The sequence below is a fragment of the Melospiza georgiana genome, chromosome 3 (assembly GCF_028018845.1).
Source record: "Melospiza georgiana isolate bMelGeo1 chromosome 3, bMelGeo1.pri, whole genome shotgun sequence".
In the NCBI taxonomy this organism is placed as follows: Eukaryota; Metazoa; Chordata; class Aves; order Passeriformes; family Passerellidae; genus Melospiza; species Melospiza georgiana.
The window spans coordinates 101934826-101953127 of NC_080432.1; the positions used below are offsets into that span (position 1 = coordinate 101934826).

The following is an 18302-nucleotide window of genomic DNA, read 5'->3' on the forward strand; positions in this document are numbered from 1 at the left end:
GCAGGCCCGGGCCGTAGCTGGGCTGGGCAGGGGAGGGGGGCCCGCTCGGGCAAGCCAGTGATTTGTGGAAGCAAACAAACTTCACAACTTTTGTGAAAGTTGTAAAGCTGGAATGTTTATTACAGCGCTGGACGCATGTGGGAATCGTTCTCCTGAAATGACATGCGTACCGCTGGGAACTCCAGATCCCATTTTATCTCTCTTTCAAATACGTATGCATACAATTTCACAATAAATTCATACATATTCATTTTACTGATTTTGCGTGACACTTGCTGCTAATTTTTCTTTATCAGAAAGAACTCTTGGATCAGGTTGCCCTGCTCTGTCTGCCCCCCCACCTTATCTCTTGTCTTTCGGCTGAAGCAGTCTCTCAAGCACAGGCCCTTTGCAAGAGCTGGCAATCAGATTAAACAGCAAGCTACAGACTTAACTCAAAGATGTACATTTCACCTAAATCAAAATGGATTTCTACTCTGGAAAATTTCCACTCTGCCTCACCAGCTGTCTGTAGGTGTTAGCCATGCCATTAGCGGGGTCCAGCAGGCCCCAGAGGAAGCCCCCCTGCCTGACACCCTCATGGGGCTGGGGCATAAGGCCACGGCCACAGGCTCTGTGTGGTGCAGTGTCAGTGGATGCCTTCCCTCCAAGAATCCCTTCTGGATTCCTTCCCTCCAAGAGCCCTTCCATGGGCTCTCCATCATGCCACTTGTTCTTCGCACTTCCACTGGCAGGGAGAAAGCACCTTTCTGAGCACTGTCAAACCTGCTCTCAAAGGTTTGCTTTCTGAGCACTGTCAAACCTGCTCTCAAAGGTTTGCTTTGCCCCTGGCCTCTGCCTTGGACAGGCATAAACCTTCCCTAATGTGCACTCACAGGTCTTTCAGAAGCCAGACTAAACCTCAAGCAGAAGCAGGGGCCAGCTTTTAAAGTGCCTGAGGGATAATTCATGACTAGAACTCACTGATGGAAGTCGACAACTCAAAACCTCTTAGCAATTATTGAACTTAGTCTAAGCATCTTTCTTTGAAGTCCGGATAAAGGATTTGTGAGAGGAGTCGCTGTCAACACCGCTGGCCTCTGTTAGGAGATTGTTGTATTGGCTTCTTGTACAACTTTCAACAAGTCTTTGAGAAGCCCAGCATGGCTAAGCTGTCTCATTTATGAGAAACTTTATCCCAGGAACTTTTCCTTCATCAAGTTTCTTTGTCAGCTGGTTTTCCTTTAATTTACTACTTACTTGTCTTGCGTACATTTAGATGAGTGCCTCTCTGAATGTGCCACCTTTTCTAAAATTAAGAGCCAGCAAAACCTTTCCTCCTTTTTTTGAGCCCTCCTGCCACCCAAGTGGCTCATTCTGAGGGCAGCAAAGGCTTCCCCTACACAAGGGAGCAACCAAGGAGCTGCTGCCATCACCATCCCAGCCTCAGCACTGGGGCACTGAACAGCAGTTTGCATTTTGGTGTGGAAGGGAATCAGAGCCTCCTCTGTCCAGCATTCGATGCAGCTCCAACAGCTTCTGGAATTACTCTCCCAGGCTCTTTAATGCTCAGAGACCTCCCAGGCCTGTAATGCTGCTTTTTATCCTTGATGGAAATCTGGGGCAGAAGCTAATAATTTTATCCCAAGTTAGGGAATGGCCTGCCTCCTGGCCTGCTTCCCAGACCGTCTCCATTTTGTTCCTGGGCAACAGCCAGTAGCTTATTTGATATATTGTTTCCCTAATTCCTGGCCTCACACTCCATCATAACTCAATGTCAGGAATGCCTCCTCCTTTCCACTTATTCACACATGTTGTTCCTCCAGCCCACACATTTTAATGACTGTCCCCAAACTGCAGAGAGAATTTTACAAGGACAAAAGGCCAGCAAACAAATGTTTTCTCAGTGCTAAAATTATCACAGGTGCCCAAACTGCATGCTGAGTGCAGGAATCAGTTTTTATTGACATTCTGCCAACCACTGCCACAATCACAGGCTCATGCTCTAAGGGGTGGATGTTCTGAGGAGTAAATGGAGTGAAACAAGCGCGTGTTCTCACAGGCACTGGCCAGGGCTCATAGCTGTGCTTCTCTCCTCCTGGTAGCCCAATCTTAAAACGAAGCCCTGACATCACCAAATCTCCCCTGACGAAGTCAGAGCAGCTGCTGCGAATAGATGACCATGACTTCAGCATGAGACCAGGTTTTGGAGGTATGAAGCATGCACATTTGTCACTGGTCAGTGTTTTACACTGTCACTTCTTTATTCTGTAACATTTACAGCACTGAAGAAGCAGATTGGCTCTTCTGTCTCTAATTTCTGTTCTTTTGAGTTGTGAATTCATGGCACTCTCGGGGGAATGGAGGTTCAGTGAAATAGCCTTCTGGATGAGCAAAAAGCATAGGCATGGAAATGTGATTAACAGGCAATATATTAATCCTATTGCTCAGTGATACTTTCCTTTGATGAAAATCTGCAAATACACCTTATGTTTATACTTGGATAGTGTGGAACATTCTAAGTTTTTGTCTTAGTATGGCCATACATGTGCATAATCATGATGTACTGCTTTTACCTCAATTATAACCCAAAATAAAATATTTTGATTGTGTTAATGCTTGCTCACAGTTTGGTGGCTGTGTGCTAGAGCAACCAAAGCTTTCAGGGAAATGGATGGAGAACACACTTTCTTTCAGCCCATCGGATTAGAGAATGTTGTAATTTATCTACCCTTTCTGGCTGACAGATGGTCATTCAAATCCAGGATACCATTATATACTCTGATGAAAGAAGATTTTATCACTAAATGCTCAATATGCCAAATACCAGCATGTTCAATTAATTTAAAAACATTTCAGTTTCACAGCAGTTCACAAATGGGAGCATTATTTTATTTGACAGCTCTCCTGGACTGTAATTGCCAGAGGTATATGAGAGACTGGTCGAAGCCTGGAGGAGGGGAAAAAAGTTCAGAATCCCTATTACATGGGGTCACAGCTGGACCCTTCCCCTCAGGAGCCTCAGGCTCAGTGGCACATGCCTGTGTCCTGCTATGTGTCCCCTCCTGTCACCCTTTCTTTTCCACAGCTTTCATGGATGTTATTAGCCTGCAAGGAGAGAAAAAGTGAGGAAAAATCTCCCACACTCCCTTAGTTGTGCCACCTCTGGCCTCTCTGTCAATGGATCCTCTTCCAGTAATCTGTCTTGCCAGTCCTGGACTCAAGCACTAGAGCTAAAAACAATTAAAGTTGCTTTTAAATCTTGAAGGAACACATGTAGGATAACACAATAAAAAGAGAAAATTATTCTTGGGTCAGTCTTATTACTGACTTTAATTGTTATTAGGAGATTTTTGTTGTAAATTCCAATAATTTATAGTTTCTATTGGCTTACTGTTGTTTCTATTTAAGACTGAGAAACTATTTCTATCTGTAAGATAGTAAAGTCAGAGGAATTGCTTTGTCTCACTAGGTTTGTACTTTGTCAACTCCTATGCTTTTTCCCTAGGCCCTGCAATTCCTGTTGGGGTGGATGTCCAAGTTGAAAGTCTGGACAGCATTTCTGAGGTGGACATGGTAAGAGTCACAGATGGGACCTCTGGAGACCAAAAGTCTGCAGGCTACATGGGTTTGTGTCCGTGGGGTTTGAATACTGCCAAGGACAAACACTCCACAGCCTCCAAAGGCAGATTCACATTCAATCTGAATCTGCCAGCAATTACTTCTATTGACCTCATGCTACCATTTCGTGGCCCTTGAAGCAGAAGGAAGAAATCTGTCATTTTCTTTTCTCTAGGACAGAATGATAAAACATTGCCAAGACTGTCTCAAAGGATTTGGGTTTCTATATTTTTTTAAATAGTGATAACACACTTAAAAGCTCTGAGGAGACCAATGAATGTGTTTGTTTTAAAGCACTTACATGCTGCAGACGTAGTCACTTTGGACAAATTCTGAGGTAGTCAGGGGCCAGAGAGCTCCCAAGGAAAAGGGGGAATGGCTTTAAACTGAAAGAGGGCAGGTTTTGATCAGATATAAGGAAGAAATCCTTTACTCAGAGTGTGGCGACGCACTGAAACAGACTGCCCAGAGAAGTTGTGGATGCCCCATCCCATTCAAGATCAGGCTGGAAGGGGCTTTGAACCATTTGGTTTAGTGGAAGATAGCCTGCCAATGGCAGGGGGATTGGAACAAGATGGTCTTTAAGGGCACTTGTCCAATCCAAACATTCTGTGACCCACAGAGTCTCTCAGTAACTCAGGTTTTGCTTTGAAAGAGAAAAGAATCACTCCCCAATACAGAATATTTTTGAAAATGTTTTGACTTTTCAACAAAACTGTCAAACAGCTCTGAAGGTTTCACAGGAAGCCCCAGATTCTCTCTGCTCCTAATTAACAGACAGAGGGATCAAGAGCCTGCACTGGACCTCCTCCCATGCCTGAGCCAGGCACAGCTGGTGGTTGGCAGAGACACTGGTGACATGTCAGGCTCCTCTCACTGCAGCTATTTCAGCTCTTGTGTGGGCTGGGATATCTGCAGTCATCTGACCTCAAGGGTCAGCATTTTCCCCAGAGCTAGGGACCCTCCCAGCTGACTCCCTGACTCCAGTGCTCTTGGCACCCTGACAGCTAGCCATGGGTATCCTGAGCTTTCACCTGTTCTGGCTGAGGAGAAAGCTTGTGAAGGTGGCCAGAGGGCCCCTAGAAAGCTTTGGGTCTTGAAAGCAGAGTGGAAGAGCTAACATCCAGGACTTAGAAGTTAAAGAAAAAACTCAGACCCCAGAACAACCCCAATCCAAACAAAATCCAAACAACAAGCTTGTTCCTTTTTGTTTTTAATCAAACATTATGATTTTGAATTAGTTCCTGTGGCTTTTGAATACTGCCCCTGTTCCTCCTCTAATGTCATGTTGCAACACTCATCAACATGGGAAAACCACTAGATGGCCTTGGGTTAAAAAAAAAAATTCAGGGTCGATTTTGGCTGTTAGCAAAATAATAATGGAGAAGATTTTACATTTTCAGAATCAATACTTTTTAACTTTTAGAAAAATTCCATGGTGCTTAGCAAGATCATTACTTGCTTTCTAAATGAAGACACATCAGTGACAGAGTTATTCATTCTGTACTAAGTTGAAGCCTGAGAAGTGAGTTGTGGCTGAACCCAGTGAATCTCTCTGACCTGATGAATAAACAAGCTGCAGCTGGTGATGCTCCTTGCAGCCCGGGGAGTGATGTGCCCTCGGGAGAGGTGCTTTACCCTTCATGGTTTGTCCCAGAGAGGAGCAATCCCTACCGTGCTGATAAGGTGTCAGTAGTGACAGAAGCCTTTTTGCTGCAGGACTTCACCATGACTCTTTACCTGAGGCACTACTGGAAAGATGAGAGGCTGTCCTTCCCCAGCACCAACAACCAGAGCATGACCTTTGATGGCAGACTGGTGAAGAAGATCTGGGTCCCCGACATGTTCTTCGTGCACTCCAAGCGTTCCTTCATCCACGACACCACCACAGACAATGTCATGCTGCGGGTCCAGCCAGATGGGAAGGTGCTTTATAGCCTCAGGTAAAATTGCATTCCCTCAATGCAAGCTATTAGTGGAAAGAGAAAGTGGTTTAATTGACTCCTGTATTGTCTTTTTGCATGACTTCATACAAAAGAAAAGGCATAAAAAGAATGAATGTGCTGGCTCTCCAGAGACATCTAAATGCCTGTATGAGTACATTAAGTGCCTATTGCAGAAAGCCAGTTTCTGTGCCAGCATTGTTGGTTCCATCACTGTCTCTTCATTTTGTGAGCATGGCCAGCCCCTGTCCCTGTTGGGAAGCTGCAGTCAGACGTGGCAGTCCCTCGGAGCAGCTCAGTGGGAGGCTGATAGTAGGCTGCAATCCCCACGGGCACTGCTGAAGAGGCAGGGCACATTCTAAATAAAAGGGCAGTGTCTGGTAATAAAGAGAAGTCCAGGGCAACTATAGTTATCCACTTCACTACACAGCAAAGTCTCTGGGCTTAGCAAAATCTGCAGTTTCTATTCTTGAAAGCAATAATGAAGAAGTATAAATTATACTGAGTGCCACTTTATAATAAGCAAAAAAACCCAGAGGGAACCTCCTTCAGCACATGAAGTGAGAAGCTTCAGGGCAAGGGTATATAGTTCTTGGTGACTCCTGTGTGTTGTTAGAGCAACCCAAACACTTGGTTGGGCTCTTCCTGCTTTTTGCTCACTTTTCATGTGAAATCTGTGGAAGCTCTTTGCAGGAAACATTTTTGGTAAACATTGCTTTGTCCTCTGTCTTGAGGGGTAGTCCCAGCCCTGGCTTTCTCCCTTATTTTCCAAATAGTTCATCAGTTGACATAAGTCTGAATGTTATTAAATTGGGATTTTTAAATTTCTGATAAGTAACACTTTCATGCTTGGAGATGCTAAGTGAGGAGCATCTGTGTCGTGCTTTAACCCCAGCTGGCAACTAAGCCCCATGTAGCTGCTGCCTCACTCCATCCTGGTGGGAGGGAGAAATGGAACAGTAAAACACAAAAAACCTCATGGGCTGAGATAAAGGCAGATAATTAGGTGAAGCAAAAGCCCCATGCACAGGCAAAGCAAATTGAGAAATTGATTCAGCACTTCCCAAGGGCAGGCAGGTGTTCAGCCCCAGAAAAGCAGGGCTCCATCACACATAATGGTCACTTGGGAGCACGAGTGCCTTTATTCCAAACTTCCACCCTTCCTTCTTCTTCTTCTTCCCCCACTTCATACACTAAGCATGATGACATAAGCTATGGAATGTCCTTTTGGTCAGCTGGGATCAGCTGTCCCCTCCAAACTCCCTGTACACCCACAGCCTCTTCTCTGTTAGGGTGGTGTGAGAAGCAGAAAAGGCCTTGGTGCTGTGGAACCCTGCTCAGCACTGATAAAAATATCCTTGTGTTATTAACACTGTTTTCTTGACAAATCCAAGATGTATTCCCACACTAGCTACTGTGAAAAAAAAAAAAAAACTCTATCCCAGACAATCAATTTATCAATCTCTAAAGGAATATAAAATCTGTTCTTCTGTTTTACTTGGCTGCAGCTCCATCCAGTTAGAAAACAAGTACTGCCAAAGGACCCATAAAAACCTATTTGAAGGGAAATTTCTGTACAATATTTTGATGCAAGAGTGTCAACATCACCTCCACAGCAATGAAATAACACAATACCTGATAAATAAACAAAACATCAGATGATAGGTAACATATTCTGAACGACAAAAAGAATGAAAACCTGGCTGATAGGAGATCAGTATCAGCAAGACTCATAGTGAGAAAGTTGCAGAATACACTGCTTGTGAAGGCTGTGGAGGTCTTTAGGGAATGTTGGTAGTGGCAGAGGTGAAGCTGAGCCTGCCACAAGGTGAGGGGGTAACTTCTCAGCCTGCCAAGGTGTTTTATGATTCTACAAAAAAAAGTCAAGCAAAGAAATTCTTGATTCCCTAGGGACCATCATTCTGACAAGAATTCTATAGTTGTTTGATATTTTTATCTTACAGTTCATTTGAATTCATAGCCTGAACATTACCTTCTCATTATCAAAGCTTTTTCTTCACTCAGCAGATTACACAAGGTTCAGGTATTCTTTAGGCCTTTGTAAAGTTTGGTCAGGTCCTGAGTACAATAAAAAAGGACAAGAATATGACATATTGTTCAGCTATAGCATGCATGCCTACACACTCATTTAGCTGCCAATCACCTGCAATGCAAGCATTTATGGTTATCTAAAGAAGATGGGAACAGGAGGACATAAAACTCAGATCCTGCACAGCCTTGTGCTTACACAATTGCCCAGTACAAAGTGGTGGTGAAAGACTTCAATAGCAAATTGGCTGAGTTTCAGTGTTTTGTTCAGCAGCAAGTGCAGGTTGCAATGCTTCGTGAATGCTGGGGAAGGACAAAGGCTCCCTGACAGGTCACTGCTGCCTGTCTGCCTTGCTGAATGCCTTTGTCTGCACATCGTATTTTTCCTTGTTGTCTGCCTTTTTAGGGTTCTTTGCCAGACATTGTTTTCCCGTCTTGGAAACCACCACAGACCTCTCTGTCACCTAAACTTCCAGCTGAGCCAAGCACTTTCACTCAAAGGCTAAGTCCAGACAGGAAAACAACATCAGACAGAACCCATCAGACAGTCCACTCGTGTAGAAAGCCTACTAATATAAGGGATTGCACTGTGTTTTTATCACTGTATGATGTCTCTCTACCACTGATCTTTTTATAACTTATTAATTCTTTCCCCAATATAATTTATACTTTCATTTTCATTTACTTCTCTGGAGTCCAAACCACTCGAGTCGAGATTTATGGTTGCTTCTGGTTCAAACACCAAATTATACTATTAAAAATGTGATAATCAGACCATAGCAAAGTGAGAGATTTTGACGGATGGACCAGAGCATTTCGGTGATCACTTGCATTCCAGCTCCAGCCCTGTGCCCTCTGGTGGCTGATTCCCGTGTGTGATCGCCGAGTTTCCACTGAGCATGGGAAATTCATGGTGTGCAAGGAAATTGCTTGCGTCCCTCATGGGTTGCAACTACGACGGCTTGGATAAATGCAAATTATTTTATCATATAAAGCATCTGTTTAAAGGACAAATGTCTGCAGAGATGTGTTTGCTGATTCTCGGGGGTGTGGGGGGGGGGGAAGTGTCCTTTTTGCCCTTTCTCATTTTCTTCTCCAATACTTCTGTCATCTAGTTGCAATTTGTAATGGCCTGACTTGCTGAGAGGAAGAAATTACTGAAGTGGAATGGCTTTAGTTGAATGGGAGGAATTTATTTTCAGTTGAGTGGTACTGGCTGCAGTTGTTTAATAAAAGACCAAACTCACAGCTTGACTATTTTACAGTCCCATAAGGAGACAAGTTTTTAATGGAGTGATTTTTATTATTCCTAGAGTTACAGTAACAGCAATGTGCAACATGGATTTTAGTCGCTTTCCCCTGGACACGCAGACATGTTCCCTGGAGATTGAAAGCTGTAAGTAAAGTGGAGGTATTGGGGAACCAAGGGCACCTAAACTATTTTATGCCAATAATTATTATATCAATAATTAATTAGACCAATAATTACACTGCTGCTTCATTCATGGAAGCTCTAACCAAAGTCATCAGACTTCAACACTGAGAAAAGCTCCCTGCCTGTATTTTTTCACTAGAATTAGATGGTGTTTGCAGCAAGTGTTTTTAAAAACCAGCTGTGAGCACTGTCTTGCCAGCGGCCCTGAATGCCCAGTGGGGCCCAGGCTGCCCCACTGCCACCCCACCCCCAAAGCCCCTGGGCCACTTGCCTGCAGGTCAGCAGTCTCCAACAGCACCTGTTTGCCCAGGTGCCCTCAAACACATGGATAAATGGCCATACACCCTTCCCAGGCAACATCTGCTCATCCATGGTATAGAGACCATGATAGGGAGTGACATTAATTGCCTATTTGAGATAAAGCCAGCTTATGTCTGTTGTCCTGAGTATGATGCACACGTAAATTGCCCAGGTTTCACATAGCAAAATTTCAAACTTTTGGCTTTTTTGAGTTATTTTCTTTTCCTTCTTAAGTTTGCAATAAAAAATTACAATTTTAATTCTGTTTTAATACATTTGTATGTGATTTATTTTCTCCCTGTGTGAAAAGAGCTTCTACTAAACCCATCTGAAAGGGTTAACATTACTGTTACTTCCACGTGTATTAGAAAGCAAAGTAATGTTCATGTGTATATCATAGGCAGAAATCTTTTTCTCCAAGAGTTTTTTTCTCCTGCATGCCTCAGACTATTGTCTGTTCAGATTGTTCCTCTGATTGTTTCTCTCATCACCCCAAGCAGGTTCTTTCTGCTAAGGCTCCCTTTCTTTGCTTCTGATTTTGGGAGGTTTACAGGAAAGAATTGTTCAAGTTCTGATGCAGTGGGTTACTTAACACACATACTATATGTGTGAAACTATGATTAGAGAAACAGGAGTGTTAACAAAACATACCAGGCATCAGGCCTGAGGGCTGTGACCATGAGCTAGTCCACTCCTTGCCACAGGCATATCCACCACTTAGGTGGCTGGCATTTGGGAATTTGACCTTTTCAGCTGGGAGCTCTGTAGGTAAGCCCTGGACTGTGGGGGTGGTAGCAACTGTCTTAGTGCACTATCCTGAATTTGCTCTGCTTCCCTAGATGCCTACACTGAAGATGACCTTATGCTCTACTGGAAGAATGGGAACGATTCCCTAAAAACAGATGAGAGGATATCACTGTCCCAGTTCCTGATTCAGGAGTTTCACACCACCACAAAGCTTGCCTTTTACAGCAGCACAGGTGGGCAACCAGAGCACCTTCCAGAGCTGGGGGAAGAAAGGTGAAAACTGTGTCTCTTGCCCTTGGCCATGGAGGACAGTCCACTGGGGGTTCTCTTTGTATCCCATCAGACCTGCCACTCTTCTATACCAAGTTGGCTGTCCCTGCCACACACTTCCACCTTAATGGTCATGTAGTCTGGAAAGATAATTCCTCTTCAAGGTCATGCCAAGTCTTCACTTGAATTAAACTCTCTGATTGATAGGCTTTATTTTCCAGAATTGATCAGCCCGAGAGATGGTTTGACTTTGATAGTTGGTTCAGTAAAGAGTTTTTCTGTAAATTGCAATGATCTGCACCATTAACTGTGTTTTCATAAAAGAAAAGTAGTCACTTTTCCCCTGGTGCAGCATCACCCTATCTGAAAGCAGTCAGGTGTTGGTGTAACTCCTCTTTTTCACTCTGTCTGTTTCACAGGGTGGTACAATCGCCTCTATATAAACTTCACGTTACGCCGACACATCTTCTTCTTCCTGCTCCAGACCTACTTCCCTGCCACTCTCATGGTCATGCTGTCCTGGGTGTCCTTCTGGATCGACCGCCGAGCAGTTCCTGCCAGAGTTCCCTTAGGTAAAAACAATCTTGTAGTCAGCAGACCTCAGAGACAAAGGCTGCAACCCCAGCTTGACCATCCAGGTGAAATCCCTGGTGCCATGCTCTGCCCCTGTGTTGGCTGCAGGCACAGAAATCAGCTGTGCCACACACAGGGACAGGGCATGTGTCCCCCCATGGCGCAGACTCTCCTTGTGCCAGGAGAATCGCTTTCCCTGTTTGCACAAGATGCACCTGGAATGAATCAGAGAGCAAACATCCCACTCTGCTTTTATTGCTCCAAAGAGAGACAGGGCACGTGTACAGCCAAGGTGTCAATATCCTTCAGAGACTTCAGTGAGCGAGAAGGTGAAAATCAGTATCAGCAGCCCTGACAAAATTTCAGTTAATATTGAGTTTTGCTAGAGGAGGGAGGGTGGAGGTAACACAGCTGAACTGTGCCATGCTATTTAACTTTTTTAATGAGTTTGAACTGCAGTGTGAGGGATTCAGCTTCCCTTTTTGCAGCATCTTTTTGAGGGATGAAGCCATATGTCACAGGAATCACCATAGGAGCAGATCTGTGATATGGACATAAATCTTCTTCTTAAGTGGCTGCTTTGCCCTCAGCAAAGTGCTGTTTGTTTTTTTGCAGATTCTGAGCTCAGGCTTTCTTCCTCTTATTCCAGGCAACATGCCTCAGGACTTTATTTGTTTTTAAAATCACATTCCTCAGTGAAGAGAATACAGAGAGACAAAATAGAGATGGCAATAGAGCAGTTTTTCAAATCTGAATTTAGAAACAGCACTCATTGCCTCAAGACATCATTAAAAGAAACATAAGGGTATGGGCCACGGCTTTTCAGAAGATGTAGGCACTGCCTGAGCAGTATTTTTGACACCTAGATACTCCTGTGAATTCAGTTCTTTGTGCTTAATTTCAGCTTCCAAAGTAATCACTAATGTGACATAATTAGTCCCTGAAATGAGAGGGCCATGGAGAGGCTCTCCCAGAGCCAGGGTAATGCTGAACTACAGGGGCTCCTGCCCTTGCTCTGTGCTCTTTGTGCTTGCCCAGGGTGTAACGTGGGACAGCCCTGCCTTATGGGGCACCATTATTCCCTGATTTTACTCAGGGAAGGCACAGACCAAGTGTGAGAGTCAGCTGGGGACTTTTGATGTTTCATGAAGCAGGACTTCTCAGGAGAAGTCCAGCATACAGAAAACACAGGGGAAACAAGTAAAAGCAGCAGCTTCACTTGTGTCCATGCTGTGGGGGGTTTAAACTAGAAGCTGAGATACTCAGAATCATAGAATCTTAGAATATCTTGAGTTGGAAGGGATCCATAAGGATCACTGAGTTCAAATCCACATACTTGTACCCGTCCAGGGACTGTCCTGAACCTAGAATGGGGTGCAGCCAGCACAGGGTGAAAATGCTGCTGCCTGGCCATGGGATGGGAGGCTGGTGGAGTGGTGAGGAGCCAGAATAGCAACACCCGGAGGCCAGAATCAGAGCTGTGCTCACCAAATAGATAAGAAAACTAGACAAGATATACTTGTCCAATTACAAATCAGGGCTGCCTTGACCTTCCTCAGGCAGTGAAACTCATTACCCAAAAGTGGAAAAAAAATATTGCAAGGTAAATTCAGATGTTAGGAAATTGTAACAACTGCTGTATTTGTGATGAAGAGTCTGGCTTGAAAGCATCTTATGGTCTCTTCTACTGGTGCATTCCCAGGAATAACCACCGTGCTGACCATGTCCACCATCATCACTGGGGTGAATGCCTCCATGCCTCGTGTTTCCTACATCAAAGCCGTGGACATTTACCTGTGGGTCAGTTTTGTGTTTGTCTTCCTCTCGGTGCTGGAGTACGCGGCTGTGAATTACCTGACAACGGTGCAAGAGCGGAAGGAGAGGAAACTGCGGGACAAGGTGAGGTTTTCTATCTCCAATGTCATTTTATTGCCCCTGGGAAAAGGTGTGGCAAAAGTCTGGAAATGTTCAAAGCTTTGCAACTGCAGCTCTCAGCTGCCAGGGGAAAATGCAGTGTGTGCAAAAAGACACCAGCAGTGAGGCATTGCAGGTTATGAAGATTTTGCACACACAACCCACACCCAAGCTCACTGCTCTTTCTTTGGAGTCTGCGTGGGCTAACTTATAGTCCTCCACTGCCTGTACAGATGGGATGGGTTTAGGATTTTACCTTTAAACATTTTTTTAATAGTGTAGATTAAAACCTGTGGATAGAATCAGTTGAATTCTGAGGTTTGGGTTTCAGATAACATGACAGATATCCCCCACTTTTGTCTGTGCACAGTCTAAACTTATACACAGGTCCCCATTTTCTCACTCTGCCCTCGTTACATTAAATTTAAACTAAAATTTCAGCCTAAGGGAGTTTCTCTCCTGCTCCAAATGAGGCAGGCTTCATTCCTTCTTGTGGTTTCTCTCTGTCTTCCTCTGATTTTCTCAGCTACAAAGCACAGTTCCAACCTTTTTTTGCGCCCTGGTACCTGTGCCTAAACCAAAGGAACTTTTCCACAGACAGCCTTGCTCCCTCCCTGACCGCACCTGTGCCTCACAGACATGGAAGTGGAGATGGAAAAAGCTCCTGCCCAGCTCCACCGTTTTGTTCTCCCTTTTGCATCCCAGCAGCCTGAATTCCCCCAGGCCTTTCCCCACCTCTGTGGGATGGGAGGAGGAAAGGGATGTCTGTGAGTGTGTGGACACAGCTGAACCCCCTGCCGCCCCTGTCTGTGCCCACAGCCCGCCTGTGCCTGCAGCCTGCCTCAGCCGCGGGCCATGATGGTGGACGGCAGCTACAACGACGGGGACGTGAACGAGCTGGGGCACTTCATGTCCGAGGACGGGGACAAGCAGGAGCGGATGATGGTGCAGCTGGCGCTGGGCTCGGAGAGGGGCTCGGCCAGGAGGAAAAACCAGAGATACGTCAGCATGCGCATCGACACCCACGCCATCGACAAGTACTCCAGGATAATATTCCCTGGGGCATACATTCTCTTTAATTTGATATACTGGTCCATTTTTTCATAGAGATTCGTAACTTTAGTCACAGAACATTGTGACATGAAATGAAAGTACAATCTCATAGGCTAAGAGAAAGAAAATAGGGAATAGTTTTATTTGGAAGGAAGATTGAATTTTTCCAGGATTTTTTTTTTTTATTAGAGGTAATTCACATGTGGCATAAATAATTGTGGAAGTCTCACATGTCAGCAAAATATAGGATACACAATCTCAAATTTTATACTTATTTAAAGATGTGCTATGTTCCTTCTTGTGCCTCACAGGCCACTGTAAACTAATTTAACAAGTGACTATAATTGCCAGTTGCTTATATATGGTGCATCCTCCATTTTGTGCCCCCGAAATCCTAATTCACTGAGTACCTGAGTGCATGCGTCTCTCAGCTCAGCACACTGACTACATTCAATACCAGTAAATACAAGAATATGCAAATACTTGCATGTTTGCAGGATGAGGTAATTACAAACACAAAATATCCAGTACTGGGAAACGCTTTGGCAAGGTTATTGATAGCTACAACTTTCACAGCTTAATGCATGACTCAATAGCAGTACTGCACTGACAGGTCCACATAGCAATACTTTCAAACTTGTGCTTTGTCTTAATAGTATTTAAAACATGGAAATATTTCCAAACTGTCTTGACTAAGAGTTTTAAAATACGAGTTGCAATGTACATTTAACAAAGAATGAACAAAAGCCAGACTTCCTGTAATACTTAACCAAATTCTCTGGGAAACACAGGAGCTCTCCTTGGATCTGCTTATTTGGGTCACTGGTAGCTTTGCTCTTGAGTTTCCTGGGAGTGGGTTTCTCTGCAAAATGATCCAGTGAAGACAATCTGTTGTCTATGAAAAAAACCCCAAACTACTTCAGGAGAAGCCTCTTTCCTCTGATATAGTCTGGGTATTGCCAGCCTGTGTAAGCCTGAAAACCTGCTGCAGCCTGCAATGCCAGCGGTAGTGGTAACTCGCTTTCAGGAAAATCCAGGTTCATCTGTTTGTAGTAAAAGCATAACAGAAAGGTGCTCAACAGCCGACAAAGCAGTAGTAAGGACTTTACAAGAGATACCATGCCAAAACCTTTGGAATAAATTAAGAAAACAGCTTCCACCATAAGACAGCAGCTCCACTGCAGACACAGGTACAGCTGACAGAATCTGCTTTCATGCTGCATGGGTCCCCAGCATCCTGCAGCCCACCATGCCCTCAGAGAAGGCTCAGCACCTTCCAAGGCAGAGCAAGGGGACACAGCTGCAGCTGGGGGCAGCTGGCACTGACTTGAATCCCAACTCTCCAACACAGTGTCTGCAGAGCAGCCTGTCAGTGTGAATATACTCCATACGGAAAAGGCAGAATCTGTAATACAGAAGTGATAAAATAGTTCAGAAAAACAAGAATCAGTTGAATGGAATCAGGGGCCTTTACAACACCAGCAGCACCAAACGTGTCTCAGAATTGTGATAATTCAGTTTTTCTGCTGCTACATGATATACACCTGTGTTCACAAAGCTACCTGAGGGTTTGCATTCACAGGACTTCTAACACCACATGCTTTTGCACACAATTGCAGAATTCATTACTGCCTGCACAGCAGATACTCTCGTGTTTTACAGGTGGAGCTGCTCTGAGCATCAGACCAAAGCAGTTGTGACTCCAAAAGGAGAGTGAATCTTCTTACATGGCACCTGCCCTGTCCTGCCTGTTCTGTCACTCTACCATCAGGTGTGTGACACAGTCATTGCAGTTGTTTGAACACTGCTGGTTGTTGTTTTTATTTCTTATGTAAATAAATGTTGCATAAACCTACTCAGCATTTCTTACAACTGCTAAAATTGTGACCTGAAAAACTCCCTACACTCATCTCACACAGCCTACACTCCATAGGTAAGGCAGTAAAATCACAAAAGCTAAACATCATCAAAAACCACACCCACCCATAAGATAGTTCTGCTACTTATTTCTACAGAGATTTTTTTTACATGCACATGTACTATCATACCTTATTTTATCAAGTCCCCTTCATAGAATATTAGTCTCCTGTAAGTTTTTACAAGAGATTAAAAATTGCCTTTTTTTTAACCTGTAAACATTTCAGTCAAATTCAAGTAGAAAGGTCACTCTGGTAAAAGCAGATAAAATGTTGGCTTCCAGGTTTGCCCACTCTACATTATTCTTTATTCCTTATTCTTATGACAGCTTTCCCCACAAATAGATTTTTTGGGCAAATTTGCACAGGAATGTATTTAGATTCTCAGTATTGCAAGAACCCATTTACTTCTACAACTTAAGAATAGCATGAACAAGAGTGCCAGATTTTATAGTAAGCTCTTCAGCTCCATAAGAAGCTTAATGTTCTGTAGTTTTCTGCAGTATGGTACATTCCTTTATAGACTCATTAATCTCATACTACATACATTATTTGGCATCTGATCAGTATATTAAAGGAGATTTTGAAGATACAAATGGGAGCTGGATTTTGAATTCACTGGCTTTCAGTGGGAACCTAGTTTCCAACTTCCCATATGATTTTTCAAAATTTCCCTTCTAGCACAACCCCCTAAACTGATTCCCCAACCTCAGTGTTTGGATTTACACTATTAATTTACTTGTGTTTTATTTGGGAAACTCTAGTGCCTTTTCAGTCTTATATAAATGTGTATATACATGTACTCTATAACTACAGGATATGTCATATACAGTCAGTGTTTGCTATCAGCAACTGTACTCATTAAACATATTTACATATGCACTTTTTTGGCTTTTAACCTTTCACTGTATAGGTTTTGTATCCAATCATTAACACTCTGCTCCTTTCCACTTCTACAATAAATCAAAGAGGTTTGTTTGCTTTTGTTTATTTCTAGAAACACTGAAAATCACAATAAAACTTCACATTTGTATAGCATCATGTGTTTTCTACCTTCAAAAGCATGATCTTCGTGAGTTTATACATGGAGAACTCAGGACCTGAACCAGATGAATACCAAATGCATCCTTAAATCTGGTTATGCAGGTAGGGCTGGAGAGTCCCAGAGATTCACAGCAGGGCTCTGATAAGAAGCCTGGATGCAAACTCCAGATCACCTTGATGGTGACACTCAGCTTTCCATCTCACACAGCAACTGAGCATTACCATCCTCACTCTCCTTGCTTTGGGTAACACTCTGCAATTTCTGTGAGATGGACCCAAAGCCCAGCCAGGAACGAGGCTGTGTGCAGAAGGCAGGTCTGTGTGTATTGTGCATGGACACAGGGTCTGCCTGTGAGCACTTCTAGCTTTGGAGGCTGAAGCCTTTGGCAGTCTTTAAGGATGATGATAATTACTGATAGGGTGAAGCAGCAAGGAGGCAAACTTCAGTCTGCAACTGAGAAGCTGCAGATACCCCATCCCTGGGAGTGTTCAAGGCCAGGCTGGAGTAGGAAAAGAAATGGTATTATTCTAGGAGTAGTGAGAAGACATGAAGAATTAGATGGTCTTTTAATCTCCCTTCCAACCCAAACCATTCTGTGATTCTCTAAACTCTAGAGCCATTATAACAATAGCCAGTGAATAACAACAGGCGCAGCACCTCAAAGTTCCAGTGGCAAAAAGCCCCACTTGAAAGTTACAGCCCATTTTTATCCAGTTTTCAAAGTCATCCTGTTTAATTCTAATTAATTAGTAACATTCTTGCCACTCAATTCATTAGTTAGAACGTGCTTGTGTGCGCTAAGACTCTCTCTTTACACAAGTGTTTACATATTTTCTTCACAGATTCCCTTGGGATAGACTTTTTATTTCTCACGGGTGCAACCCGTTTTTCTCAGAAGGATAGACTGTTATGCAAAATTATTTTCATTCCTAGAATTCTTTCTCATGGGAACTGAATGGCTAGCTGTTAATTCAGCTGAGGAAGGCCTGATTTTATAAGGCCTTTCTTTTATAAGGTTCTACCTGTATGCAACATAAACAAGAGCACCATATTCTTACACTATCCACAACCATATGGACTCACTAGGATTGAAGCATTGGGCTTCCCACTTTATTTTTAAATAAAGACATTAGATGCAGTTGTAGCTTGAGAAAAATCCTCAGTGAGTTTGTCAGATTCTTCTGACTTCCATTAGTGCCCAGAGGAATCTAAACCAGCAGCAATCTTATCCAGCTTTGGCTTAGTACAGCCTGGGTATGAGCCCTTATGCAGGATGCACTTTTGCTCCCTAGTAAGAACAAAATGTGGGTGGCAGCAGCAGTCAATGAAAGAGTCTGGTGGACAAAGGCTCTGTGGAGGGCTGCTACCTGCAGGACAAGGAAATTGCAAACCTCAGGGGTAAAAAGGAAATAATGTAGACTGACTTTTTTTGTTATTTCAAAATTATTTATTCCTAA

At 43.7% G+C, this 18302-nt stretch overlaps 1 protein-coding gene across 1 annotated transcript in view; it reads left to right on the forward strand.

The window, feature by feature from the left end:
* Positions 1-16838, forward strand: part of LOC131081282 (gamma-aminobutyric acid receptor subunit rho-1) — a 30379-nt gene extending 13541 nt beyond the window's left edge. The window contains exons 3-10 of the mRNA XM_058020293.1: positions 2085-2191; positions 3488-3555; positions 5320-5543; positions 8906-8988; positions 10167-10307; positions 10764-10916; positions 12620-12816; positions 13651-16838. Of these exons, the coding sequence (XP_057876276.1) occupies positions 2085-2191; positions 3488-3555; positions 5320-5543; positions 8906-8988; positions 10167-10307; positions 10764-10916; positions 12620-12816; positions 13651-13938 (1261 nt within the window). The 3' untranslated portion in view covers positions 13939-16838. The remainder of the gene's footprint in view (positions 1-2084; positions 2192-3487; positions 3556-5319; positions 5544-8905; positions 8989-10166; positions 10308-10763; positions 10917-12619; positions 12817-13650) is intronic.
* Positions 16839-18302: the final 1464 nt, after the last annotated feature.